The sequence below is a fragment of the Aythya marila genome (assembly GCF_965140915.1).
Source record: "Aythya marila genome assembly, chromosome: 2".
Lineage (NCBI taxonomy): Eukaryota > Metazoa > Chordata > Aves > Anseriformes > Anatidae > Aythya > Aythya marila.
The window spans coordinates 131114779-131141532 of record NC_139043.1 but is presented as its reverse complement, the minus strand read 5'-3'; the positions used below and the strand labels follow the sequence as shown (position 1 = coordinate 131141532).

General features: G+C 37.7%; 1 protein-coding gene across 1 annotated transcript; it reads left to right on the top strand.

Moving 5' to 3' along the window:
• NBN (nibrin) lies at positions 1-26754 on the top strand. The gene is made up of 16 exons (XM_082754291.1): positions 1-218; positions 1588-1721; positions 2284-2429; positions 3937-4096; positions 5619-5722; positions 9023-9140; positions 9415-9605; positions 10578-10678; positions 14981-15119; positions 15566-15829; positions 16117-16546; positions 18470-18544; positions 19452-19610; positions 20623-20736; positions 22018-22067; positions 24744-26754. Exons 1-16 carry the CDS (start codon positions 188-190, stop codon positions 24772-24774), a joined length of 2247 nt encoding a protein of 748 aa, XP_082610417.1. The 5' UTR covers positions 1-187; the 3' UTR covers positions 24775-26754.

Below are 26754 nucleotides of genomic sequence, written 5' to 3'. Positions count from 1 at the left end.
CTCCCCCCAGCGCCACGCCTGCGCGCCGGGCCGGGCTGCGCTGCCTGCCCGCTGCCGCCGCCATCGCGGGGCGCTCTCCCCGCCCGCGGCGCGGCCGGGCGGGCGGCCGGCGGTCCCGGTCCTGGTCCTGGTTCCTTCCCGGCCCGGTGAACCGCAGCCCCTCACCGAGGAGCAGCCCCCCGCCGCGATGTGGAAGCTGGTGCCCGCCGCGGGAGCAGGTGAGGGCACGGCGGCTGCAGCCCCCCCCCCCCCCCCCCTTCCTCCCCGCAGCCCGAGGGGTCTCGGGCGGGCCTCGAGCCGGGCGTTCCCTTCAGAGCCCCGGGAGCCGCTCCTTCGGCCTCCACTGCGGTGCCCAGCGGGGTTTCCTTCTGCGCGTCAGCCCTGCAGGCCCGCTGCGGTTCCTTGGGGTAGGGCCGGGCGCTTTGGTGGGGTTGGGCAGCTGCTTTGTGCCCGCCCGGTGGCCCCGGGTGTGCTCCTGCCGCTGAAGCAAGGCGGCCCTGCGGCACCCGGGGAGCCGAGCTGAGGGGCAGAAGGCAGTCCCGGGGGCTCTGCCTGCGGGAACAATGCCTGGCTGCTGTGTTTCAAGGAGCAAGGCTCGTGTTATTTCTTGAATGCGGGGTTTTGAAACTGTCTTGTCACTCTGCCTCTCTTCCTCAGCTTATTTGCAGCTTTGATGTATTGATTAGCTCTGAGAGATAGCATATAAAAATGTTTTTATTGACTTAAATGCTTTTTCTTTTTTTCATAAAGAGCACTCGTGTCACCACTGCATCTGCTCGTTATTTCCTCATTCTTTAGGAGTGCCTTCAGGATGTTTGCTTTACTTCTCGGGGGCAGCGGCATGTAATCCCATTGAACAGGGTTTGATCTCTTACTGCCTAGAAAACTCTGGAGCAAGAGTCAAAATGCTACTATTGGCTTTGTAATCAGGGTGATCGGTTCTACACTGTTGGTATTTTGAAAGTTATTCGTCCACAGTTGATAAGTAGCGTTTAGTTTCTAATTCATTCATTTTCATGAATAAAAACTGCTTGTACACCACAGGCTAGTAGGTGACCTACACCTTTTGGATGCAGTCAAGCCATGCACTGTTAGGAAGCTGTGTGATCTAGCTCACAAATACCAAGAATGACCGAAGCATAAGTCAGAGGCAGAACATGCTAAATATCAATTTGGTTTACCTTGCAGATCTTCCAGCATTTGTTAGGGAGGCATTTTATTCTGATAATAATTTAGTAAATAAGTTATGTGCCTGCAAGATTTGTGTACTGCGTACTTCTTTTATGAGGCAGTAAAGCAAGTGAAAAGAAATAACATATTATTAAAAACATACTGTCCTTGATAAAGTGTGCCACCACTTCTGTAACTGCTTTGTGTTTCATGAAATGTATCCTTTTATAATGGATGTAGCAAAGGGGAGAGGAAGAAACAGATGTTGTCCATAAACTACATGTGTGATTCTCATCAGCCTATTAAATGATGTATGACATGTTTAAGGGTTAGAAATTTCTGAATTATTCTGAAGTATTTTGGGTGCCTTGGAGTTTTTTGTAAGCTTTTTTTTTGTGTCTCTTTTTTTATTTTCAGGGGAGCCATATCGGCTGTTAGTTGGTACAGATTATGTTGTTGGACGCAGAAACTGTCCAATTTTAATTCAGGACGATCAATCCATCAGTCGAAGTCATGCAGTTCTGACAGTGAGTCATCCTGAAACGACCCAGGTGAGTTGCCAACATTTTACTGTATTAAAAATACACTGTGTTGACAGCTCAGTTTACCATGACAATACAGCTGGAGCAGAACCATTGATCACCTTCTTTCCTTAGTCTTGATTTTTTATTTATTTATTTATATTTTTTTCTGGGGTACTTGTCTGTTGAAAAATTTGGTGGCATAATGCTTCTGTTGCAGGCTCCTATCTGGGCATTCCCTTTTACTCTAGAGTGAAAAGATTGGGAACTTTTATTAAAATAATCCCAGTAGGAAAATTATGTGATTAAATTTCATTGCACAGACAAGCTTTAGAGAAAGAAGTCATGGGTCTGAAAAGTGCTGCAGTTTTATCATTGCAGGCTTGGTTCTGGAGTTCATGTTTTACTCCACATCATTAATTAGGGGACTGTGGAGAATAAAAATGTTCCAAGGAGAATTAGCAGGCAGCATTTTACTATCATTTACATGTTGCAATTTCTGTGGACAGAAATTTGAAGACAATCAGATGGAATTTCTGTTATATAACCTGTTTCTGATAAACTGTCAAGACTTATTTATGTTTGTTTTCAGAGCCAGTCTGTCCCAGTCCCTACATTAACTATAAGAGATACCTCCAAGTATGGTACGTTTGTTAATGGATCAAACATGAATGGATCTTCAAGGCTTTTGCAGTCTGGTGACAGGGTCAATTTTGGAGTCTTTAACAGCAAGTTTAGGTAAGAAGAAGTACTTAGACTGATTGTAAAATACTAAGTAAAAAAAAAAAATGCAGCTTTTAAAAAGAGTATTTTAGCACATCATAGAACTTGGCAAGCAATAGTACAATAAAAAAATGTAAATGATGTTAAATGTTTAAAAAGGTTTTAGAAAGCAAAAGAGATGAATAATATTTGTGTTCCACAACCTGCTCTGAAACCTTTATTGAATACGTATTTTTATAATAACGATTCATTATTATAAATTAAGGAATTAAAACTATATATAGTTTAGCATTGGCATTTAGAAGATGTGTCATGTATAGCAAGTACTTTCAGGCTTTCTTAAGTAAAGAACAAAATTTTAGTTGAGAAAATTCTAAAAGCTAAATGGTTCTAAAGGAGGCAGGAAGGTTTAAAGGAGGGACACAGTTCAGATAAGCCCTTGTTAGCTGTTGGTAACTTAATGAGGATAGAACTGTGAGAGCTTTGTGAAGCACTAGCCATTGAATGCTCGTTGCTGTGATATACATGTATGCTCCTCTTTAGGGAACGCAACTTGCTCATTTTTTTCAAATTTAATGTTGTAGCCAGTGTTACCTGTGTGAGCATACAAAGTGCTCCTTTAGGTGAAGTGACAAGTGGATAGAACCAATTCGAATGACCACTAAAACCAACATTAAAGTAACCAGACGTTGGCTTTGTTCCTTAACTCTTGATTTTGTCACTGCTACTGATATTACTTGGCATTAAAAACAGTCAAATAGCCAATAAAAACAGCCTCCACCACTTGTTACAATAAATTATTCTGGATATTTTAGATAGTTCTTGCAACACTTGTCAGTTATGTTTATGTCATAGGGCCAGATGCATTGTGAATTTTGTAGTAGAAAGGTTATGTAAATTTCTTTCTCCTTTGTAGACTAAACCAAGTCAAGTCATGGGATTTGGTATGTTGTGTGCATATGCTATGTGGGCAATCCACAGATTTAACTAGGTGTATATGTGGATGATCTACAAATATAACTAGGCATGTGGTCAGGTGTAAGGGCAATCTTAGAAAAAAGTTACCTAGCTTGCATTCTTCAAAGCTTGTGTCTTTTAAATACCAGTCTGTTCATGGACTGTTCTGTTGAGCATACTTTTTGCATTTGAAAGCCCATACTGAATTTCTTGACGTATTTCCCAATTTTAAACCTTGAAGTGTTCTTGAAGAAGGTTTTAATTGATGTCTGTGCGCCTTCTTGAGACCAAAAAGTCCTTAGAAACATTTCAAACATGAAATCAAAATGTTGTTAATTTTTCTGAGTGAAAGCTAGTATATATGTTTGGTTTTTTTTTTTTTTTTTTTTTTTTTTTCCTGGAAATTTTAAAGCAGTCTTTGATCTATATAAGGACTAACAGGGTCATTTATTTTTTAGTTTTTGAGTGTTCTCTGTGAGACAAACATGATTGTTAAGACAGCTCTGTTTGTCAGAGTGCTTTACCAAAGTTACCAAAGCAATTCTCTTTGATTTGCTCTTTGCAGAGTGGAGTATGAGTCTTTGGTTGTCTGCTCCTCGTGTTTAGACACTGCTCAGAAAACGGAGTTAAATCAAGCCATCCAGCTCCTGGGAGGTCTTGTAGTGAATGAATGGACGAAAGAGTGTACTCACCTTGTAATGGCATCAGTAAAAGTTACTGTTAAGGTATGTTGAGCTTTTGCATATTGATGGAACTGCTTTGCAATTTTTCTATGAATGTGAATTAAATTCTAGATGTGGTCAAGATCATGGCGAAGCTTTGTTTGGCTTTATCTAGACATTTTTTTTCTCTGTAAAGTCTTCTTTCTCTTCTCTGTAAACTTTTCCTTTTCCAAATTTTGAAGGATACATGTTGGAGGGAGAGAAAATGAAAAAAGTTGAAAAAGTTGTTCAGATAAAGGAGTGGGAAAAGGATGGATAGAGAAGTTGTGGTAACCTTGGTGAAAGCTTTGATAGAGAAGCTTTTATTCTCAGTTTAAAAGCCAAAATACCATTTTAAAATGAAATAAAAATGGAAAGGGGGAAAAAGTTGTATTTGAAAAATGTTCTTTTGTTTGTTTGTTTTTTCCCTCATAGTGTTGCCATAATGTTTGTGGAAAAGCCAATCCATTGTTAAAAAAGATGGCTTTTTTGTTTGGTAGGTTGTTTCTTTTGTATGCATGGTTGTTTGTTTTGTGTTTTTGTTTTGTGTTGTTGTTGTTATTGTTTTTGCTAGTTCTCTCATATACTACCCTGTTAAGTTTCTCTATGGTTCAGTTCCAAAATCCCTGAGTAAATGTTAGTGTTGAGTCTCCTCCCACTATCCTCCAGCTCCCTCTCCTGTTCTAGTTGTGCCTTTCATGCATCCACACTGTAATTTGGATCAGAGCTAACCTAAACTAGCATCAGCCTAGTTGAGGCTGCTGAGAAATACTAGGATGGTTAAAAAACAAAAAATCACTTTCTTTTGGAGAGAACCATTTACTTTTAAACTATGGAACTTCATATCCAAGTTAATAGAAGCACTAAAGGTAACATAGTTCTGGTTGTGTAAAACAAATCTGTCTAGTCAGTATTTGCTTAGATTTTACTCTTTTAATTACCATTCTAAGTATTTGCCTAGTGTAAAATTTTTATGTATGCTGTTCTTTCATTTCTGCTGGCGTTTTGCATTTTTAAATGAAGGAAGGAATTTTTATTAGCTTTCATCTTCCTTGTCGGTGTCTTCATTTTCAGTTTTTGTGTTAACTTTCAGATAGTTTAGTAGAAGCACACTTTATTTGGGAAGAATTTGTAGCCTTTTTAACTTCCACGTGACTATATTCAATATAATTGTACAAACTGAATATTAATGCTTATTTAGCCAGTCTATGATTTTTAAGCATTATTTTTCGAGGCTTGCACAAGCCTTTTTAGTGGCAAAAACACAGTGTCATTGCTTTGTGTCCTGGAGCTTTAGTTCTTCTTTTGAAGACTCTCATTGATTTTCATCAGCTACCTTAGACATTTTCCTAACTTTGGTCAGGATAACAACTAAAAACTGTGCTGTTAGAGGTAAAACTATCCTTTTTTTCCATAGTAAAATCAAGTACAGTTGTATTTGTGTGATGTCTTCCACATCTAAAATACTGCAAAGCTCAAGTCAGTTGGACCATATTCTAGCTGCATTTTTTCCATATGTTAAATACATGTTTTCCTTTCTTTTCAGACTATATGTGCCTTAATTTGTGGACGACCAATTATAAAACCAGAGTTTTTTGGAGAATTAATCAAAGCTGTTCAGTCCAGGCAACAGTTGCCAACTCCTGAAAGGTAAGTATCATGTTTGAAATGTCACAGAATTAAGTTTATGGAAGCTAGATTATCACATAACTGCACATCTGTGTTCAGACTTGACAGAATACGTGACTTACATTAAGTTTATTTGTGGAAGAATGCCTAACATGAAACACATTTTAATCTTCAGGCAATTTTCTTGCTCTCATCCCTAGAGCTATAAAATGAGCTCTTGAAATTGATAATACATTTAGAGATGTTACTAGCTCTAGATAGGAACTTGTTTTCAGAGGTTGGTATAGCAATCTTTATGATGATATATTTGATGCAATGTCAAAACTCGTTTGGGAGTTGATATATTAAAATGAAGAAAATTAGATTTGTATAAACAACATCAACCTCACTTCATTATGAAAATGTATTTTCCCAGTACATGGTTAGTTTTTGAGTTTATTCATAGAAACATTTAGGTTGGAAAAGACATTCAAGATCGTCAAATCCAACCACCAACCTGACCTGCCAAGTTGTATCACTAAACTGTGTCCCTCAGTGCCATGTTCACTTGTCCCTTAAATAGCTTTAGGGATGGGGACTCTACCGCCTCCCTGGGTAGCCCGTTCCAATGTTAGAACAATGCAGGTGCCCACCTGGAGCAAACTCTCGAGTTTCAAGATACCATTTTACATTTGCAAAGGTTTATGGAATAGATCAAGTAGGTCATCTTAGAGTGACATAAAGTGGTCTTCAGCTACAAAAGAAAGGGGGAAACTTCATGAATTGCAACTTTTCCATCTATTTATACTTCTACATTGTTCTACAAGCATGGGAGAAAACTAAACAGAAATTGTTGAGAATCCTGTCAGGAATATTGAACGAGATTTTTTGGCAGATCTAAACAGTACAGGTAGTACAAGCCATAGAAAGGAATCAATTGGATGTGCAGTCTGAAATTTGCTTGATGTAATGTCACCATGCTGTAAGGCTGCTGTTACTGTCTGTTAGAGTACCAAATAGTGGTTGGGGCTCTTGGCACCAGGGTGCATTTTGTCCAGTTTTTTAATAGAGAAATGACAGTAAAATTGAGCTGTTAAATGCTCTGTAAAATAGAATCTAATGAATACGTTTCCCTTTTTTTAATGTTTTTATTAACTGTTAAGACCCCTGGAGGAGTTGAGCTCACTAAATGTCATCGACGCTAGCAAAGTATCCCTTATTTAGCTTTCAAAGAGAGAGTTCTGTGTCAAGCTAAATGAGGCAGCTGGTGAGATCTATATTTAAAATAATTACAATATTTTAAATAGGTGATCTTTTACGGATCACCTATTTAAAATAGGTGTAGCTTGTGGGAAGATACTCAAAATACTCAAAATTTACGTAGCAGCTGTTTGTATTCAGTTTTCTAAAAATGCTTTGAACTTTCATAGGGAATATCCACATTGTGCAGCGTAGCTAGAGCTGGTACATCCACATGACACCGAACAACTTGGGGCAGTAATAGTTTGGATCTAAAATATGAAAGGCATATTAGTGTGGTGATGCAGAGTGACAACTGAACGTTGATTATTACTGTAGAATTGATCCCACCCAAAATCCTAGTGTTGAGAAAGTTGTAAAGTTCAAAAGCATTAAAACTCTTTTTGGATTATATCAAGACTTCACAGAATTGCAAACCTGCAGTTCACATTATCAGTGTGGCTTCTTATTTGAGGCCTTTTATTGTTTTATTATTATAACACTATTACCCGAGTCTTCTAGTAATCTCTGATAAGCTGTGGAAGGAAAAAAATGCCTGAAGAGTTCACGAATGACGGCATAAGTACAGCCCTATATGAAATAATATGAAGTAATGGAACTGTTCTTTCTCCCTTTTTACTCATTCTTTGATTTTTAAAGATGACTCTTGCCAGTATTTATGACAGGTTAATAACTATCTTTATGAGACTCAGTATCTGAAGCCCTCTGGCCTAGTAATTAAAATCTGAGGTGCCCTGTTTCTTCAAATCAGTGGAATTTATCTTATCTATTTCACCTTCAAATGAAGTAATTGAACAATATTTCTGTAAACAAAACTTGAACAGTCACTGACATTTGTCAAATGCTTTTTTGGAACCTGAATTTCATGTTAGTCAGTTGTGTCTATCAAGCTTTAGGAAGTGATTGGGAAGAACACGAAAGAAGAACAAAAATGATTTAGAATTGACTGTAAGTATTTTAGTACACTCTAGCCTATCCTCATTGAATTACATATTTGAACATGGGCTTATTCTTGTGTTCAGCTTTACCTATGTGAATATTGTCAGTATCCAAGAAGAGTGTTTTTATGTTTACAGATGGTGAAATTACTTATGTAATAAATGCATAAATTTTTACAGGAACTTTAATATACCAGCATTTTGTGGAGTTCGTTTCGTGCTTAGAACCTGCTAATCTCTGCATAAGTAAGGAAAAAAAAAAAAAAAAAAAACTACATCTGTATGTATGAATACATATATATATGTAATTTCTTGGGTTGTTAAACCAGTTTTTGGCATTTCAGCATCTTTTTTCTCACCTCCTTTCCAGCACATGCCTTCACCTGTCAGGTCTGCTGCAGGAGTGAATGTGTGGCTCCAAGAGTTGTGAACTGTTGTGAACTTACCAGTAAAATGGTTGTTTTAGAGGCTTCTTCTGATGTGTCCATGCTGCTGTTAACTGAAGCTGAGATCACAGGACACAAAAATTAGAATTTAAGATTAGGGTTTTACTTCTACCTAATCTGTTCCCCAACAGGACTTCTGGTTATTTTCAGACAAAAAAGTTTGAGAAGCTGCAGAGTGAATCAGTTCAGTTCTCAGAGCCACCGCCAAGGAAAGCGTACTTAACTTTCTGTCAGATTAGTAGGCTGTCATCTAGTGTAGCAGAGTGCAATTTCTTGATCCAATACAAGGGAACTGGGGTGGCTGTCCCAACGTGAAGGACAGAGCAAGCAAGATGTCTGTTTTTGTGTGAAGTCCCCTGTTAAGGTAATGAGATAGCAGTCTTGTTTGTCAGGGTAGTTAGTGGAGAGTGTATAGGTCTGGAGAGTGGATGTTTAAAATAGGAAGGCTGACTAAAAACAACTAGAAGTGTTGTTCTTTTAGTTACTGTGGTAGAAAGTCATGGTCTAAGCTTAGATACTGGGAAGTGAAAGGTTCTTTTTCCTCTTATCTCTTGAAGAAATATTTATATAAATAGTTTAAACAGAAACAAAGCAGTGCAGTGTTTTAACTCAGAGCTTTTCCTTACAGTGGGAAGGACTATCAATCAGTACTGATACGTAACTCTAAATTTTGTAACTTTAATCTTCTGTTCTTGCAGCTTTTATCCTCCAGTTGATGAGCCTTCTATTGGTACTGAAAACCTGGATTTATCAGAGCATCAAGAAAGGAAAAGAATATTCTTTGGAAAAACTTTTGTATTTCTAACTGCAAAGCAGGTAATTGAGCTTTACCCTGCAAAGGTGTTACAGGGGCAGCTAAGCACATATTCTGTCCTCTCTGAATTCAGACTCATTCTCGGTTCATCAGGAGAGAAAGATTTCAACAGGTTTATCATTTTACAAGACAGCGGCCTAAGCAAGATGAAATACAGGGGTAGAAACAGAACCCATCACTTCTGCATTAATCTATGAATGATAAGTATTGTGCTTGTATTTAGAAGTATGCTAACCTACTTATTTTAAGATATTTTTATTTTAATTTTTTACTTAGTACAAGAAACTGGGTCCAGCTGTCATTCTTGGAGGAGGCGAAGCAAAATTGATGGCGGAGGGAAGAAAAGAAATTTCTTCACTGGTTTCTCCTGAAGTTTGTGTTGTTGATGTGGGGTTGACAAACTCCCAGATCCTAGGATCCGAGTCCATGAGAAACTGGACTGATTCCATTCTGAATGTCTTGCAAAGGTGAATCATTGTTGTCTTGAACAGTGGTAGGGTAATTTCAGGATTTCTGCACTGATTTAGTCATGATATTTGCATACATACTGAAGCAGTAGGATGTTTAGGATGAGGACATTTTCTTAATTGTTTTATGTAAACAGCACAGTAAGTAAAATTTCTTGAAATAGGAAATAAAGGACTTGGCGGCTCTGAGGATTTGAGGTTTTTGGAGGGGTTCTTTCTTTAACTCATTGTTACTGAATTGATTTGAAGTTACAGAAAGTAAGAGCTCTTTCTTCTATTTAAAATGAGTTAATATTTTAAAAACAGGATAGATAATCTTTTTTTTTTTTAAAGCATACTTATTTCAAGAAAAACGTGAAATAGCACTTTGAGATCATACGTTTCATTGCTGTCTAACTACTTGCATATAATGTTTGTGAAAAGCAGCTTGTGTTCTATATAACACTGGTCATTATAGCATTGTAAAAAAACACAATCCCACCCCTTAACCTACTAGTTAAGCCTAGTTCCCATGAATTGCATTGCTAAACAAAGAAAACAACTGCATTCCTGTTCCTTTCATGGCTGCAGTACAGCAGAGGTGTGTGTGCTGATATCTCCTGTAAAAGGAGCGACTTAAGTCTTTGAAGTCACTTTTCCATTCATATACACTAGAGGTACACCACAGTCAGTTAAATTCCCAGAGATCAGGTGGGGAGATGATTACTTAGCCACATTACTGGAACTAGACAGGGGCTACGGAAGCAGGAAACATGGAGGTGTGTATGGACATGTCTATGATAATGGATACTTATGTTGACTTGCCATATCGTGGAAAATAGTAATCTGGACTGAATTTTTTTGTACCTTGACATATCTCTGCTCGTTTGCCTCTTCATCTTTGAAACTGTATTGAAAGATTTTCTTACTCTCTCTTTTTTTTTTTGTTTTTTCTTCAAACTATTTGTGGTGTTTTTATTTTTGTGTTAACAGTAATGATCTCAGGGCTATTCCCGAAGCAGAAATCGGATTGGCGGTTATCTTCAGGTCTACAGAAACATTCTGCAACCCTAAAAACCAGCCTGGTAGCAAAGGTAATTGGAAGAAGGGTAGTAATAATTTAACAGCAATAAAGAGGCTGGTTTTTTTGTTTGTTTTTAAATAGAATGACACTGAAAATTGTATGCAGGTTTGAAAAGGTAATTTTTTAAATGGTTTCCAGTAAACTGCATTGAAAACTGACATATAAATGTAAATAAAAGAGTAACAGATCTAAAGTTAGTGTAAAAAACGGAATCAGTTTAAAGGAAACGTGTTTATAAACAGTCTTGAAGTTCATGTTTTTAATGGCTGCTAAATCAATATCTATATAGTAGTTCTGACTTCCAACCTATTCTATCTTGTATGAAAAGACTATCCTGGTCTTTTCATAGATAATAGATGAACTTTAAAAACTGGAGAGAATAAGAACCAACTTAATCAAGTAAAGGCTTGCTTTCTTTGCACACAAAAGAATTTGCCTTAGGGAAACTCTCCCCACACACTCCCACTTCAAAATCAAACTTAATCATAAAGTAACCAATGAGACAGCATTGCCACATATGCTAAAGTAATAGTTTGGTGTTGGACATTCCATGATTTGTCATGAAACATAACTTGTATTTGCTAATATAATAGCAATAAAAATAGACTTTCAGGTTAAATTTAACGATATTAACCCTGTAGACAGCTGAATAAATTAGGAATGCTGACTCTTGTTTTCCTGTCAGAATAACTCAATTAGATAAAAATTAAATTGCCTTATTAATTTACATTGAAAGATAGTACATCAGTCTTTTAAGATAGTTATGTTTGCAATTTATTTGTCAAGAGGGAATCTGTCCTGGTGTTTGGAGATTATCAGAAACTTCTATGTATGTGTTGCAAATCAAAGGGATTGTAAGCAAGACTTTTTCCTCCAATCTTGCCTCAAAAATAAATAGCAAGATACTGTTACCTTACACGTATAAGTTGCAGTAATCATGTAAGATCATGTCAGCTGCGGTAGCTCAAGGAGACGTGGGTGTCTCTGTAGGTTGGTTGTTCCTCTGTAGGTTACAGTGGAAAGAAAAAAAAATGAATAAATGAATGTATAAAGAATGGGTTGTCTGAAAGGATAATGCTGTCATAGATTCTATGAGACTTAAATGTTAAAATAGCCTTAGTAGCCTTTGACTTAGAGAAGACGATCTGTAAGAGAATAGAGATTTGTGTATGTTCTAGGAGGTTTCTGGAGAGCATGGAAGATAGCTTCCTGACGCAGCTGGTTAGTGAACCTACCGGGGGTGGTGCCCCGCTAGACCTTCTCTTCACAAACAGAGAAGGACTGGTGGAGGACGTGATCATCGGGAGCTGTCTTGGGCAGAGTGACCACGCAATGGTGGAGTTCTCTATTCTTGGCGAGGCCAGGAAGGGGACCAGTAAAACCGCTGTATTGGACTTTCGGAGGGCTGACTTTGAGCTGCTCAGGACAGTGGTTGGTGGAGTCCCTTGGGAGGCGCTTCTGAAGGGCAGAGGAGTCCAGGAAGGCTGGGCACTCTTCAAGAGGGAAGTCTTAATGGCGCAGGAACGGTCTGTCCCCACGTGCCCAAAGACGAGCTGGCGGGGAAGAAGACCGGCCTGGCTCAACAGAGAATTGTGGCTTGATCTTATGAGGAAAAAGAGGGTTTATAAGCTTTGGAAAAGTGGGCAGACCACTAAGGAGGACTTTAAAGAAGTAGCGTGGCTGTGCAGGGACAAAATTAGGAAGGCCAAAGCTCATCTGGAGCTCAATCTGGCTACTGCCGTTAAAGATAACAAAAAACGTTTCTATAAATACATCAACACAAAAAGGAGGACTAGGGAGAATCTCCATCCTTTACTGGATGGGGGGGGAAACTTAGTTACAAGAGATGAGGAAAAGGCGGAGGTGCTCAATGCCTTCTTTGCCTCAGTCTTTAGCGGCAATACCGGTTGTTCTCTGGATACTCAGTACCCTGAGCTGGTGGAAGGGGATGGAGAGCAGGATGTGGCCCTCACTATCCATGAAGAACTGGTTGGTGACCTGCTACGGCACTTAGATGTGCACAAGTCGATGGGGCCGGATGGGATCCACCCAAGGGTACTGAGGGAACTGGCAGAGGAGCTGGCCAAGCCACTGTCCATCATTTATCAGCAGTTCTGGCGATTGGGGGAGGTCCCAATCGACTGGCGGCTAGCAAACGTGACGCCCATCTACAAGAAGGGCCGGAGGGCAGACCCGGGAAACTACAGGCCTGTCAGTTTGACCTCAGTGCCAGGGAAGCTCATGGAGCAGATCCTCCTGAGAGCCATCATGCAGCACTTGCAGGGCAAGCAGGCGATCATGCCCAGTCAGCATGGCTTTATGAAAGGCAGGTCATGCCTGACGAACCTGATCTCCTTCTATGACAGAGTGACGCGCTGGGTGGATGAGGGAAAGGCTGTGGATGTGGTCTACCTTGACTTCAGCAAGGCTTTTGACACCGTCTCCCACAGCATTCTCCTCAAGAAACTGGCTGCTCTTGGCTTGGACTGGCGCACGCTTCGTTGGGTTAGAAACTGGCTGGATAGCCGGGCCCAAAGAGTCGTGGTGAATGGAGCCAAGTCCAGTTGGAGGCCAGTCACTAGTGGCGTCCCCCAGGGCTCGGTGCTGGGGCCGGTCCTCTTTAATATCTTCATCGATGATCTGGACGAGGGCATTGAGTGCACCCTCAGTAAGTTTGCAGATGACACCAAGTTAGGTGCGTGTGTCGATCTGCTTGAGGGTAGGAAAGCTCTGCAGGAGGATCTGGATAGGCTGCACCGATGGGCTGAGGTCAACTGCATGAAGTTTAACAAGGCCAAGTGCCGGGTCCTGCACCTGGGGCGCAATAACCCCAAGCAGAGCTACAGGCTGGGAGAGGAATGGTTGGAAAGCTGCCAGGCAGAGAAGGACCTGGGAGTGATGGTGGATAGTCGGCTGAATATGAGCCAGCAGTGTGCTCAGGTGGCCAAGAAGGCCAACGGCATCCTGGCTTGTATCAGGAACAGTGTGGCCAGCAGGGCTAGGGAGGTGATCATCCCCCTGTACTCAGCTCTGGTGAGGCCGCACCTCGAGTACTGTGTTCAGTTTTGGGCCCCTCGCTACAAGAAGGACATCGAGGTGCTTGAGCGGGTCCAGAGAAGGGCGACGAAGCTGGTGAGGGGCCTGGAGAACAAGTCCTACGAGGAGCGGCTGAGGGAGCTGGGCTTGTTCAGCCTGGAGAAGAGGAGGCTCAGGGGCGACCTTATCACTCTCTATAGGTACCTCAAGGGAGGCTGTAGCAAGGTGGGGGTTGGCCTGTTCTCCCACGTGCCTGGTGACAGGACGAGGGGGAATGGGCTTAAGTTGAGCCAGGGGAGTTTTAGGTTAGATGTTAGGAAGAACTTCTTCACTGAAAGGGTTGTGAGGCACTGGAACAGGCTGCCCAGGGAAGTGGTGGAGTCACCATCCCTGGAAGTCTTCAAAAGACGTTTAGATGTAGAGCTTAGGGATATGGTTTAGTGGAGGGCTGTTAGCGTTAGGTTGGAGGTTGGACTCGATGACCTTGAGGTCTCTTCCAACCTAGAAAATTCTGTGATTCTGTGATTCTTTCTGTTCTGTAGAGCATTAATGCTGTGCTTTAATAAATAAAGTGACAATAAAGTGACTAGACAGAGCAGCAAACAATATGTAAGGCAGTCCCCTCACTATAGGGATTGTGAGAATTTGGCCGTAGAAGGTATTTATTCTAAGATTTTTTTTATAATGATGGTTTTGTATTATTAGGGGTAATCTGCAGTATAATGACCCCAAGTTAACAGGTCGTGATAAAACAATAAATGTAAACGGATTGTGGATTTTGTGCTCTGACAGTTTTGCATATGTATTACACGATCTATAAATTACATTATGACCATATTAATAAGTAACTTCCCATGGTGCTTCATTTTTATTTAAGCAAAATTCCATAACTTAATTCAGCAGGATGTTTAACTAAAACAATCCCAGAATTTGGTCATTTAGAGCCTGGTTCTTTCAGGTTGTTTTTTGTTTGGTGGTTATGTTTTGTTTTGTTTTTAAATTACTATTATTAATAGTAATACTATTATAAAATACTAAAATACTATTATTTAATAGTATTATTAAATAATATAATAAATTTATAATACTATTATAAATATAATAAATTATATAATACTATTAAATAATAGTATTTTAAATTACTATTAATTGCATTAATACCATTTTACAAAAATCTCACCCAATCAATTACTAGTGGTGGTAGTGTGATAATACATGCATAGAGAAGCAGACTGGTTACTAACCTTTTAATTCTTCTCTTATGTTGATCTTGCAGCTCTAACTAGAAGTACTACTGTATCAGGAATAGGGCCAGCCATTTCTCAGAGTTTGGCTGTGGATGAAACCATAATGCCAACTGCTGCAGATACCAGTACATTATATGTAGCTGATACAGAAATAGAAGAGCAGCCACGGTAAAGTATGCATGGAAATAGTTTCTAAGCTACTAGTTACAAATAAAGTACTCTTGTGGCAGAGGAACTACATCATTGCAATGGACAAAGAAATACAGGATTTGAAACTGCACTTAACAAATTGCTATCGGTTGTCTGCAGTAATCTAATTTCTGCTTAGTGGTAGATAGCAGTATGTCACAGGACCTGTGACTCTTTTTAGATACAAATGTAGTTATTGCATATCTGATTGACTATCTTAACTGTATTCAAGTTTTAAAGCTATTTCATGGTTATGATAACATATTTATTGTGGCAGATTGTACAGTTTCAGTTGTTAGCACACCTACATTGCTTATAAGTACGTTGAAGTACAGGTCAGCTTTTTAAAAGTGATATTCTACAACAGTGTGTCTTCTTGGTAACTTCTTGTGTGTTCACCTAATATTTTTTTCTCTCTGCTATAGTATGGAGATAGAGAAGACTTCCAAGATGAACAGAAGAGAAAAAGTAGCTTTCCAGGATGTACCCCCTGTGAAGGAGAACCCTAGCACAAGTGGCAATGTGAATGCAGGAACATTGATATCTAGAGTGAATAGAACATCTACATTTAGTCAAAAAAGTTATCCTTCCTCTCCGTCTAAAATTTCGGAAGTCAGTAAACCTAGAGAGTCCACTCCACGTCAGCAGTCTAACTCAATTACAAATTACTTCCAAGTAGCCAGGAAAAGGTACGTTGAAATGTTCTTGACATTATGTGCCTTATTTTTAAGATAATGCTGTTTCTGGAAAATTATTTTAGCTCCATCGATGTACACGTTATTCAAAAAGAAGCTAATAAAAAGGTAATTTTTATATCAGCTTCTGAAAAGGGAAAGCCATTTCTCAAGGGTATTTACATCCAGATTTCACAATGCCATCGTTGAAAGCCAAGGAAACTGTTGTATTGCTGATGCAGCTAATCATATTCAAAGACGTTTTTGTAATTTCTTCATTTTGTAATTACTTTATGGTTAAGAGAAAGAGACGAAGAAGGAGGAGAAACATCTGTACCCAAACTAGCAAAACTGGAGGAAAGGTCATCGCCTGTTTCCAAGTGCATTGAATCCACAGCTTCATCGGTGTGGAACAGCGAGGAACAGCATCAAAAGGAAAATAACATCCAGCTTACAAAGGAAAGCAACGAACTAGGAAGTGATAAAACTGACACTAAAATTACTTGTAGTGAAAATCCTGCACCAAAGAAAAGAAAGGAGTTAGATGATCTACCTGAAAATACAGAGACACTAGAAATTGTGTTTGAAAGCAGAGACCTAGACTGGAAAAAGCAAATGGCAAATCAAGACCAGGAATCTCAAGGCAATATACGAAAAAAAAGATGTCTGGAAGCCAAAGGAAGCAGAATTGAAGAAGTAAATGCAAAGCAAAAAGAGGACAATGAAATGTTGGTAAGTTATGTTCTTCTTAGGTGTCTGGTCTCGAAGTTTACAAGTGTATTCGAGGGATGCAGTAGCTTCTTTAAGGATGAAGAAAGTTGCTCATACATTGAAGTGTTAAACCCATTTAAATGTTTTTTTGTTTGTTTGTTTGTGTTCTTTCACAGCATTGTTTCTTTGTGAATTGAAAACTGCCTCTATTCTGACAGTTTTCCTCTCTTTATCTTTGAAATAGTGCAAGTAGGACAGCAGAATTTCACCATGGTCCAAGAATAACTTCTAATATTGTACGTTGTTGTGTCATTGAAATGCTCATATATATATATGCTAAAATAATATTCAATTACATTTATGTAATGAATTTCCTAAAGAAACCTTAGGGTGACCTCTTCCATTGAATACCCAGAGTAGTGTTCAAGATCTTTCAAGTCAGAATCTAGGTATGTCATGTGGAAGATCTTCAAAGTTCGTGTATGAGGCAATTCAAATCACTAATGTCCATTCAAAGATGAATAAATAGTACCATTAAACTGCATAGACAGAATGTCTGGTCAGGTATGGATGGGCTGAATTTCACTTAGAATTAAAAAAGGACTTTGGTGAAAAATTAAATTCCTAATATTAAACTAAAATAAAAACTTTCTTGTCCAAATGGAAGAAAATCATCAGGATGTGAAACACTTGTACCTATTGTGAAAGAAGAGGGCTTTTTATTTTTTAAAATTTGTTTTTTTGTTTGTTTGTTTGTTTTTAATATTCAGAAACCTCCAAGATCAGTAAAGAACTTTAATTTTTAAGTAATCATAGCCTTTATTTCAGTACATTGGTTTATTTGATTAGAGCTAACACAGCGTTAAACTGATAGTTCTTGGTCAAACATACATGTGTGTGGTGGTAGGTCTTGTTGGTGAAGGAATTCTTTCTTAGTAAAATACTATTTCTGAGAGGATTTTTTTTAATATATTCTTTTATATGCAATCTCTGTAAGTTTGACTTTGTTGGGCAGACACTGTAACTTTATTAGCTAACATTGCTATCTAGTGAAGCATCCACTTTAGAGAGTTGTTCAGAAGTCTTGAAAACATACCACTTGAAAACAAGCCAAGAGCTAGGAAGCAAAATTTTGCATATACTAATACGCTGTAACCAGATGCCAAACTTCAATTCCTGAAGCTTCAAAATTTTTGGCTTTAGATTTATACAGCTTTATCATAGCTTAAACATTCTGATTTCATATTCATTTACCAGTTTGTAAATTGATGTACCCTGCAAACTGTAACTTTAATCTAAAAAACATGTTAATTTTAAACATATGTTGCAGATCATTTTCTTTCCTGTCTAAATATTTATATTGATTTTGAACATGCTTATTCCACCGTAAAGAACAGAAACCAGTTAGACTAGATAGAAACTAAAGAGGAAAGGAGCAGATGCATAGAGTCATAGAGTAGCTTGTAATGAGTTTTCTTGATTATTTCTCTGTTTGTGAGACTAAGGCATTTTTTTTAAGAAAACAATGGATTTTGAGTTAACAGTAGCCACTTTATTGGAAAAAAAAAATACAGATTTGTAGAGGACAACAATATTGAGAACCCTAGCAAAGTAACTAGTAAAAAAAAATCAACAACACAAAAGGGAATAAGAGAGAAAAAACTCGTTTTTCTTCTATTTAAAAATACTTCTATTAAAGCTTACTGTCCAGCTAATTCGTATACAGTATATGTAGTGTTTAAATGCTTTAAGAGTAAAATGCATAATTGAGTAACTGGAGTTTGCAAGACAGTATTTTAAATTTTATGTATAGTGCAGTCAGTTTATTTTCTGTCTCTGTATTTGTATTGATCTGAAAAATGCTTATTCCTCAGGAAAGAGCAGAAAGTGATTTTATGTAGTTGCCATCATAATTTTCATTGAATTTCAATCTTTAATCAACAGAGAGAAGATGAAGTTGGATCAGTTCTAACTCTAGAAAAGAAAAGTGAGATCAAGCAAGAATCTCCTCCAGTCTTGGTAAGAAACCAATTGTAAGTTTGAACACCTTGAGAATCATTAAGAACATGCATCAGAATTTTGCTTTTAAGGATGTAATATTTGCAAATCATATTTTGCGGTAAAGAAGGTGTAAAAATAGATCTCCTTAAAATAATCACGTGTAAATTTCAGTAGTGCAGTCCAGCTTCTTGATTGTATAAAGACAGAACTGTAGTTTAACTACGTGTTTGTGTAAAGCTATCTTGTATGGACACTTAAGGTGACTGAGACTGCAGAAACCTAATGTAATTGTATTAACTCTGCAGTGTGGCTAATACCGGTGCTGATGTTTTTGTTAGGTAAGTACTTAAAGACCGGATAAGAGTGCGATCTCTTCAGCTGCTGTAAGGAGATTACACCTAGAATGGAAAAGACGGACTATGGGGAAAATAGATGTAACATACACTGATTAATAGTAAATATCATACTAACTCTTCGTTACAGGTGAGATGGCTAAGGGATGATGGATTAAGGAAGGAGGAGAGAATAGCTGGGAATGGCAGTGTGGCAGAGAGAAGGAGACAAGGCTAAATGAAACTGAAATGGAATGCTTCTGAACAGGGGAAGGAGAGTGTAGCCAGTTCAAATGGAACAGGATAAATGTTCTTTGCACGAACAAACAGTGTGTAAACAATACAAACCAAGAGGGAGCGCTATGCAGGTGTACCAGAGTGCAGGGTCAGCTCAGATTAAGACACTTCTAGTTTGCACTTCAGTGTAAAATAGTGGTACTTTGTCAGGGCTGGAGCTGTCCCTGAAGATAGTTAGTCTGGCCCTCAGCTGCGCTCACTACAATTTCTTTCTCTGAAGTTTACACCATTAGGTGTACTCTATGCCTGTTTATACGCCTGTTACTTGAAGTGCTCCATCCTTTTTCTTCCCTCAGAAGGACCACAACAAAATTGAAGACGACTCCAGCAATCTTCCTAGCAGGCTTCTGTTGACTGAGTTTAGATCCTTGGTTGTCAGCCATCCAAGACAGAACAGTCAGCTTATTGGCAATACTAGCTGCAGGGGACAGAAAAATTTCAAAAAGTTCAAAAAGGTATGTTTTTCAAATGGTCACAAGATGGCACTGTTTAAAATATTTCAAAGTATTTCCTTAGTATTTTTTTAATATATTTCATAATATATTTCTACATTAATAGTAACTAGAGAAAGAGACAATTCCAATATTTTACTGTGTTGTTTGCAAATATTTTTCTAACTGACCAAAGTACAGCAGGCTGAGAAAGGCTTACCTCATACCAGATTCTTTAGATACTTGTAGTCTCTTATTCCAAGCTGCTGGTTGGAATATGTCATTAGTGATGCCTATTTTAATCTCAGTAAAAGTGTAACTTCACATTATGCTTCCAAAAACTCGTATTTCAACCTCTCCAAAGATCTATAAAGAGCATATGCTGATTCTGGATCTTGAATTTTATGTAATAAAATTTGGATTTCAAAATGAAACTAAAATTATTATCTTAAAAAAGTGAGATTATAGCTTGCTTGGGTCCTGAGGATAATTTAAGAAAATCCATAGTGTTCAGTGTAAATGTACGACTTCAACTCACATTAAAAAACAAACAAACAAAAACATATGTATGGTATAAGATCACTAGAAGTGCATTTCAGTATAATATAGAGAACATTAGTCAGATAATGCAACTTCCAGCTTTCTGGGAGTGTGCAGTCATTTTAGGTAGAATCCTACCCCAAATTTAAAATGTTCTTTTCCACCTTTCTGTAATAGATGTTCATGTATTTTGATGTAAAATAGAATCTATCAGTAAAAAACAGTTTGTAACATTTTCAAACTTCATTTAATGTACTGCTGCATTTATTTAGCTTATAAAACTCCTCACCTTTTTTTTGCTCCTTTGGTAAAAGGAGGGACTTAATAGCTTTCTATAAATACTTTTTTCACTTCAGTCTCATTTAAATATCATCTGATAATTGTTATTCAAAGAAAGACTGACTTTCATCCCTGATATATGAATTCTTTTAAAAAGACCTTTTTCTTGCATTGTGCTTGTCTTGTATTTTAACTGTAAGAATGTATTGTCTAATAGGTCACTTATCCAGGGGCAGGACAACTTCCATACATTATTGGAGGATCAGATTTGGTTGCTCACCATGCTAGAAAGAGTTCAGAGCTAGAAGACTGGTTAAGAGAAGAATTGGAGGTAAGGACTTTTTTTTCCAAGAAGACCAATACCAAAACTTGATTTCTTTAAGTGATCATAACAACCTGTGGTCATTTCTGAAATAATTCAGAATTTTAGTTTTGAAATAAAACCTCTTCAAATTAGCTATTGCATATGCTTATAGGAACACATGCATTAGAAAAGTTACTGAAAGCCAGAGGTCAGTGGTAAGGCTCTCTTTGTTTTTTTCCTGATTATTTGAATTCAGTTTACATTTCAAAATCAAATAATCAGTAATAATGATTTAAAGCAAAATCAGTAACCTTACAGAGAGTGATCTTTTATTTTTAATAATCAAAATAAGCATTATGAAAAATTGTGACTTTTACAAATGTGACACAGGTGGGAAGAACTTTTATATAACCCATTTTCAAATTGTTATACAGTGCAATTGGTATTCTGTTCTCTTGGACAGAACAGAAAATACTTGAGTAAAATTCTCTTGTAGTATACTAGGAGAGATACTGAGAAGTTCTATGCCTTCTTCTATTATGAAAACCTTCCCCTTCTTATGTAACAGTTTTATATTTCATTGTAGCAGTTTCATTGCACTTTTCCAATATTTTCATTAAAAATATTTGCTGATGAGCTGTATTTTGTTTCCACAGCCTGATGTGGTTTCATCAACACTTTTTAATTAACTCTTTTTTTTATCTCTGAGTGTAGATAATGCCAGTTAAAATCTCTTTTATATACCAACAATCATACTAATTTTTCACTATTTCTATAGTACTTACACACAAACAAACAAGCTTTCTGACAAAAACTTAAAACTTGCACAAACTGATCACAGAATGGCTCAGCACCCTCTGAGTGAAGAATGTCCTCCTAACCTCTAATCTAAATCCCCCCCTCTTTTAGTTTAAAACCATTCCCCCTTGTCCTGTCATTAGCAGACTGTGCAAAAAGTTGTTCTCCATCTTCTTAATAAGCCCCCTTTAATTACTGAAATGCTGCAATAAGGTCATCCTAGAGTCTTCTCTTCTTTAGGCTGAGCAGCCCCAGCTCTCTCAGCCTTTCTTCATAGAAGAACAATAATTAGGAGAATAATAATATATGAAAATACTAATCCGTTAGGAGAAGTAGCCAAAGTTGACCAATGAAATACATTATCCAACAGGAACATACATTGATTCCAAGTATTTGGAGAAAACTTATGTTTTAGGGAAAAGTTTTATTAGTGAAGGAATATGTTGTTCTTCCACACTGTTCATTACCTTCATCCCTAACATCAAACATTGAAAAATCTTATTTTGTCAGGAACAGAATCGACGTGCAAGAGAAGAATCACTTGCTGATGATCTCTTTAGGTAAGAGTTTTATGTTCATATTTACAAAAGGTATTTATTTTGCATCACTTCTTTTTTAGACAAATACCAATTTTGCAAAAGACTACTTCTTAGACTATTATTATCAAGATTTCATGTATTCCCATGTCTGGAATGTACCCAACGTGACTTTCATAAGGATTTTTTTTATGCTTTAAGCTTCCAGTTTCGTTCAGACCTGCTATAAGTTTTTTAATAAGAACATTCTCAAACAGAAATGTTGCTCTTTCCTGTCTCATGCGTAAGCCAGTTTGTTCACAAAGGCTGGAAGAGATTTCCAGGGTTAGGCTCTGTGCCATTAGGGTTTGCTAGCACGAGGGAGTGGTTTGATATTACACTTAAGTCAGTCATCTGAATTCCTAAAAAAAAAAAAAAAACAACTCTGGAGTTTGCAATCTCTTTCATACTGGCCATGGCACTTGCATGTCCTGGTGTTGAGGAAGCTAAAGCAACGGAATGCAAGTTCTGTGAAACAAAGTGATTGGCAGGACTTTCTTTTTTGATCTTTGAGGTAATGACTCATGCAATTTAAAAATTAAAGGCCATGTTTTCTATGATTTTTGTCATATTTCATTACATTTGCCTCTAAAGTGTTTCAGTAGTTTTATTAACCCTTATTTCAGTTGTCTTACCACTTTCTGTCATCTCTCTTTTGAAAGAGCAGGGAAAACCATCTTATTCAGTTGATTTCTTGTCCAGTTACTTCCAACCGTAATCCTGTTTCAATGTTTTTTAACTACTTTCCAATAAAAAAAGAGAATTTCTAGGCCAAGTTTGCCGCTTTATCCAGATTTAAGTCTGCAATGCAGCTTTTAAATGCATAACAATTATGAAGATATTTATAAAAAGTTACGTTGCAGCTTGATTGCTCTGCTAGAAGATTAAGTGGTCCAAAATATCTTGATTAATTCCAGACTTTCAAAACACAGCAGCGGAAACTTAAATAATTCACATGCATTCGTGCGTAGAAAAATTCTGACCTCAGCTCCGATTTATTTAGGGTATTCGTACGTACAGAAGTTTCCATAGTCAAAAATATTAAAACACATAGTTTAACGTTCAGCAGATCATAACCTACTTCTAATTCTGTCCTTAATCCTGACTAAAACTACTTGATGTGATGCTAATGTTAGCAGCTGCAATTTCCCATGAAAATTGCATTTGAAGATGAAATTAGAAGCAGTCATGCTCCAAGGTAAAGATGAGTTGGAAAGAAAAGCTGTACCTTCAAGTACTGCTAATTCAGTACATACAGAGATGGAGGAGGAAGGGAAGGAGCTATCATACTCTCTGTTAAGACTGCAAATAAATGGATAATGCTTGGTAACAGCCCTTCATTCCCTATTCCCACAAGTTATTTTGTTTCTTTGTACATTCGCTTGCAGTAGTGGAATCCTTGTAGCCCTCTTTATGTTTCAGGCCACAGGCACTGTGTGGTTTTTTTACTTTCTCAGATTTGTAACAATGCTATAGCAATAAAATCAAAGAAATGCTGTGAGACCGAGCATAAGGACTGCATTTTGGTTAGCAAAGGTTTCATTATTTTCTTTGTTTTTATGTAAAGAAACCAGCAACTACTCTGTGACTTCTGACCTGCCATGAATTTGACAAACACTAAAAATTGTGTATTACAGTAGAAAAATGCATATGGTAAAGAAGCATGTTTTAGTCCAAATCAAAGAGACATCATACTGTGTATCAACGTGTGTACAAGCCACTCAGAGAACCTTACTGCTTTATCAGCTTGTGCTTGTCAACAAACAGTTAATAAATAATGAAGCATTGCTTTCAAAAATCACCCACTTCATTTTTGCCAGTAGTCTGAGCTTCATGACAGCAACTTCTAATACCTTTGTAGTTACGTGCTGATGTAATTTGGCTCGCAAGTTGGGACATTTTCCTGCCTAAGCAAAAAAAAAAAAAGCAATGAATGAGATCAGAATTAGTGGAAGTAAAACTGCCTGATCATTCAGCTGTGTCCGTAAGTTATTCATGCATGAATACAAAGCGCATCAGAATTTCAAAGAAATGACATAGGATTTAGGGAAGGTGAAACACAAATGGAGAGAAAGCCAAGGGATGACAGTATGAAGCAGAGGCAAACTGTAAGCATATTGCTGTAATGTTGATATCTACTTTCTGGATTAAAAAATAGTTATTAATAACTAAAAACCAATCCAAATCTGTACAAAAGGGAAGATAAAGCAAGTAATTACTTTGTGGGAGTAGGAGGCAACAGAAGGGTTTTCTGTGAATAAGTTGTGACCAAATGTTGTATACATACAACATTTGCCCCCTTTGCCCCCGTGCCTCCCTATTTTTTTGGGTGGAGGAGGCAGGGTGACGAGTGGACCTTACATGGAGACATTACAGGCTTGGAGAAGCTTTCTTATGCATGAAGTAGGTTTAAAGTAGCTAGGAAGGCGGTGAAGGCTTATTTTGGTAAAGGTTCTTCGGTTCATGCACAGGTACTGACTTCTGCATCATCCAGTCAAATTTTATCAACTGTAGTTCTCAGAGGTGCAGTCTGGGAAAGGACTGGTGAATGCTGTCCAATCCCTTGTTATAAATATATAATAAAATCAGTTGCATAGCATGCTTAAGTTTAAATATTGTGGAGCCATAGTAATTTGTAATGAATTTTCTTTTCTGTTGCAGATATGATCCTAATGTGAAAAGGAGAAGATAAATTGTCACTTGAAGTTACAGCGATTCTCTAGCAAAATTTACTGTCCTATTCTGTAAATGTTTGCTGATGACAGCATGTAATATATAGTTGCGTATGACGATTCAAGTTCCTTGTTACAGTAAGACTAGTTTGTATATCTTGCTTTTATTAAAGAAAAAGAGAAGTTTCTTTCATTGCTTGGTGCTTATGGATAGCACGTGTTAAGGTCTTGAAGACTGCTTTAGAGCAGTGCTCAGTAAAATATCATATCTATTTAGGATTTCATTTCAGGCTGTTTCTTGTCAGTACTATTACGGGGAGAAAAAAAAAAAAAAGGAAGCGAGCACCAGGCTTTTTTCTTTTTAGACAGGCATTGTTAATTAAATAAATTTTTGCATATAGTGACTTTTTTCTTGAGGACTTTATGAAGTTTTTGAAGACTTCGTAAACAAGACATTAATAAGCTACACTGAGCTTTGAATTTGTGCCTGAATAGACAGTAAATATTTAATGTTAATAAGCTCCAACTTCTTCCCGTTTTTGAAGTTAGTAACAAATTTATTTCTAGCTAACCACCAATTCTATGTGATGGCAGATACTGGAACAAATATTTGTTTTTAAAACTCAGTGGGTTTTGTCCCATTGTCAGTCATCAATATTTGTTTGAACAGCCTACAGCTAGACTAGAAACGGTCTTATAAACACAGAAAAATTTTGCAATAGCAATAAGCAGTGTATTTCCTTTAGAGAAAGGAGAGAGGCAAGTATAGTTTCTGCTTATTTCCTTTCCTTTGCAAATAAGGACAGAGCTGTGTTTGAAAATGGCTATTGAGGAACAATTTGTGTTATGAAAGTCTAAAAGCTACATGATGACAGTCATCAACTTATGAGACTTCGTGTACTTTTCCTTTAGTATTACATGAAAAACAGCCTTCTGTGCTCCTGAAGTGTAAATTTAGATATAATGTCATCTCGTAACACTGTAACTTGTGTTCATTTGCATTGAGTCTCAATTGAGAGGGGGACAGGCTGGATTTGGTGGGCCAGGAGTCCACAGAGAAAAACATAAAGAGAAACACTTAGTGGTTCAGGGAATTGGATGTCCACCCAGGACTAACTGATAAATGCAAGGTGCTATTTGTTTACATCCAATGGCCGTGGCCACCATTGCCATGAACTTGGTCATAAGTCCTTAATTGTTTTATTTTCTTGACTAATCAAGACATTTTTTTCAAGACTCTACTGTTTGTAGAGACTTGTCCCTGATCTTTAGGATTGGACGAGCCCTTCTCCCCCTCTTTAAACTGGCTCTCTGGCAGGGGGAGACGTTTACTCTGCAAATAAAAGAATAAAAACTTGTAAAATCCAGATCAAGGAGTGGCAGAGAAGCCAATTGAATGACGTTGCTATGGGAAATGATGTTAATTATCCTGTCTTGACCAGGTGAGCTGGGCTATTTGAAGCCACTATGTCGTGTCAATTTGAGGAACAGAATCTTGAAATCTCTGCATGTCAACAGCAATTATCGTGAAGTCAACCCACTTACATGGTACCAGACAAAAAATACTTTGTCCTCAGAAAGTCTTTCATCAGGCTTTTCTTGACAGTCTTGCTGCTTAGTCAGGGATGTCCAAAATGGTACACAAATCACAAAGGTACACAAATTCTGGATTCAGCAATGAGGGTGTTTTGGTATCGTGATGTTTATCACCACAGGGTCAATTCCTGTCCACCCACCACCTTTATAAAGACTGTTCGTCAGCTGTTGAGGTAGTTCCTGGAGGACTGGAGATGTACTTACTGCTGTTTGCTGCACTTTCAGGGTGAGTTTTTGTACCATCAGAACCTGTGTTTTCCTGTGAAAACCCACTGCTCCGACAGACAGCCATTGCAGATTGCTGAGGATAACATGTTTGATAGTTGTTTCTCAACTCAAGCAAAGAGCTCAGCAGAATATCAATGGAGATCCTTCAGAATGATTATTTACTTTTTTTTTTTTTT

What these genes read in the sequence shown, in the direction of transcription:
- NBN (XM_082754291.1), top strand. Translation starts at nt 188, where the DNA reads ATGTGGAAGCTGGTGCCCGCCGCGGGAGCAG. An exon ending in GGTGCCCGCCGCGGGAGCAG is followed by an intron (nt 219 to 1,587) that starts GTGAGGGCACGG and finishes TTTTATTTTCAG; the next exon opens with GGGAGCCATATCGGCTGTTA. An exon ending in AAGAATCTCCTCCAGTCTTG is followed by an intron (nt 18,545 to 19,451) that starts GTAAGAAACCAA and finishes TTCTTCCCTCAG; the next exon opens with AAGGACCACAACAAAATTGA.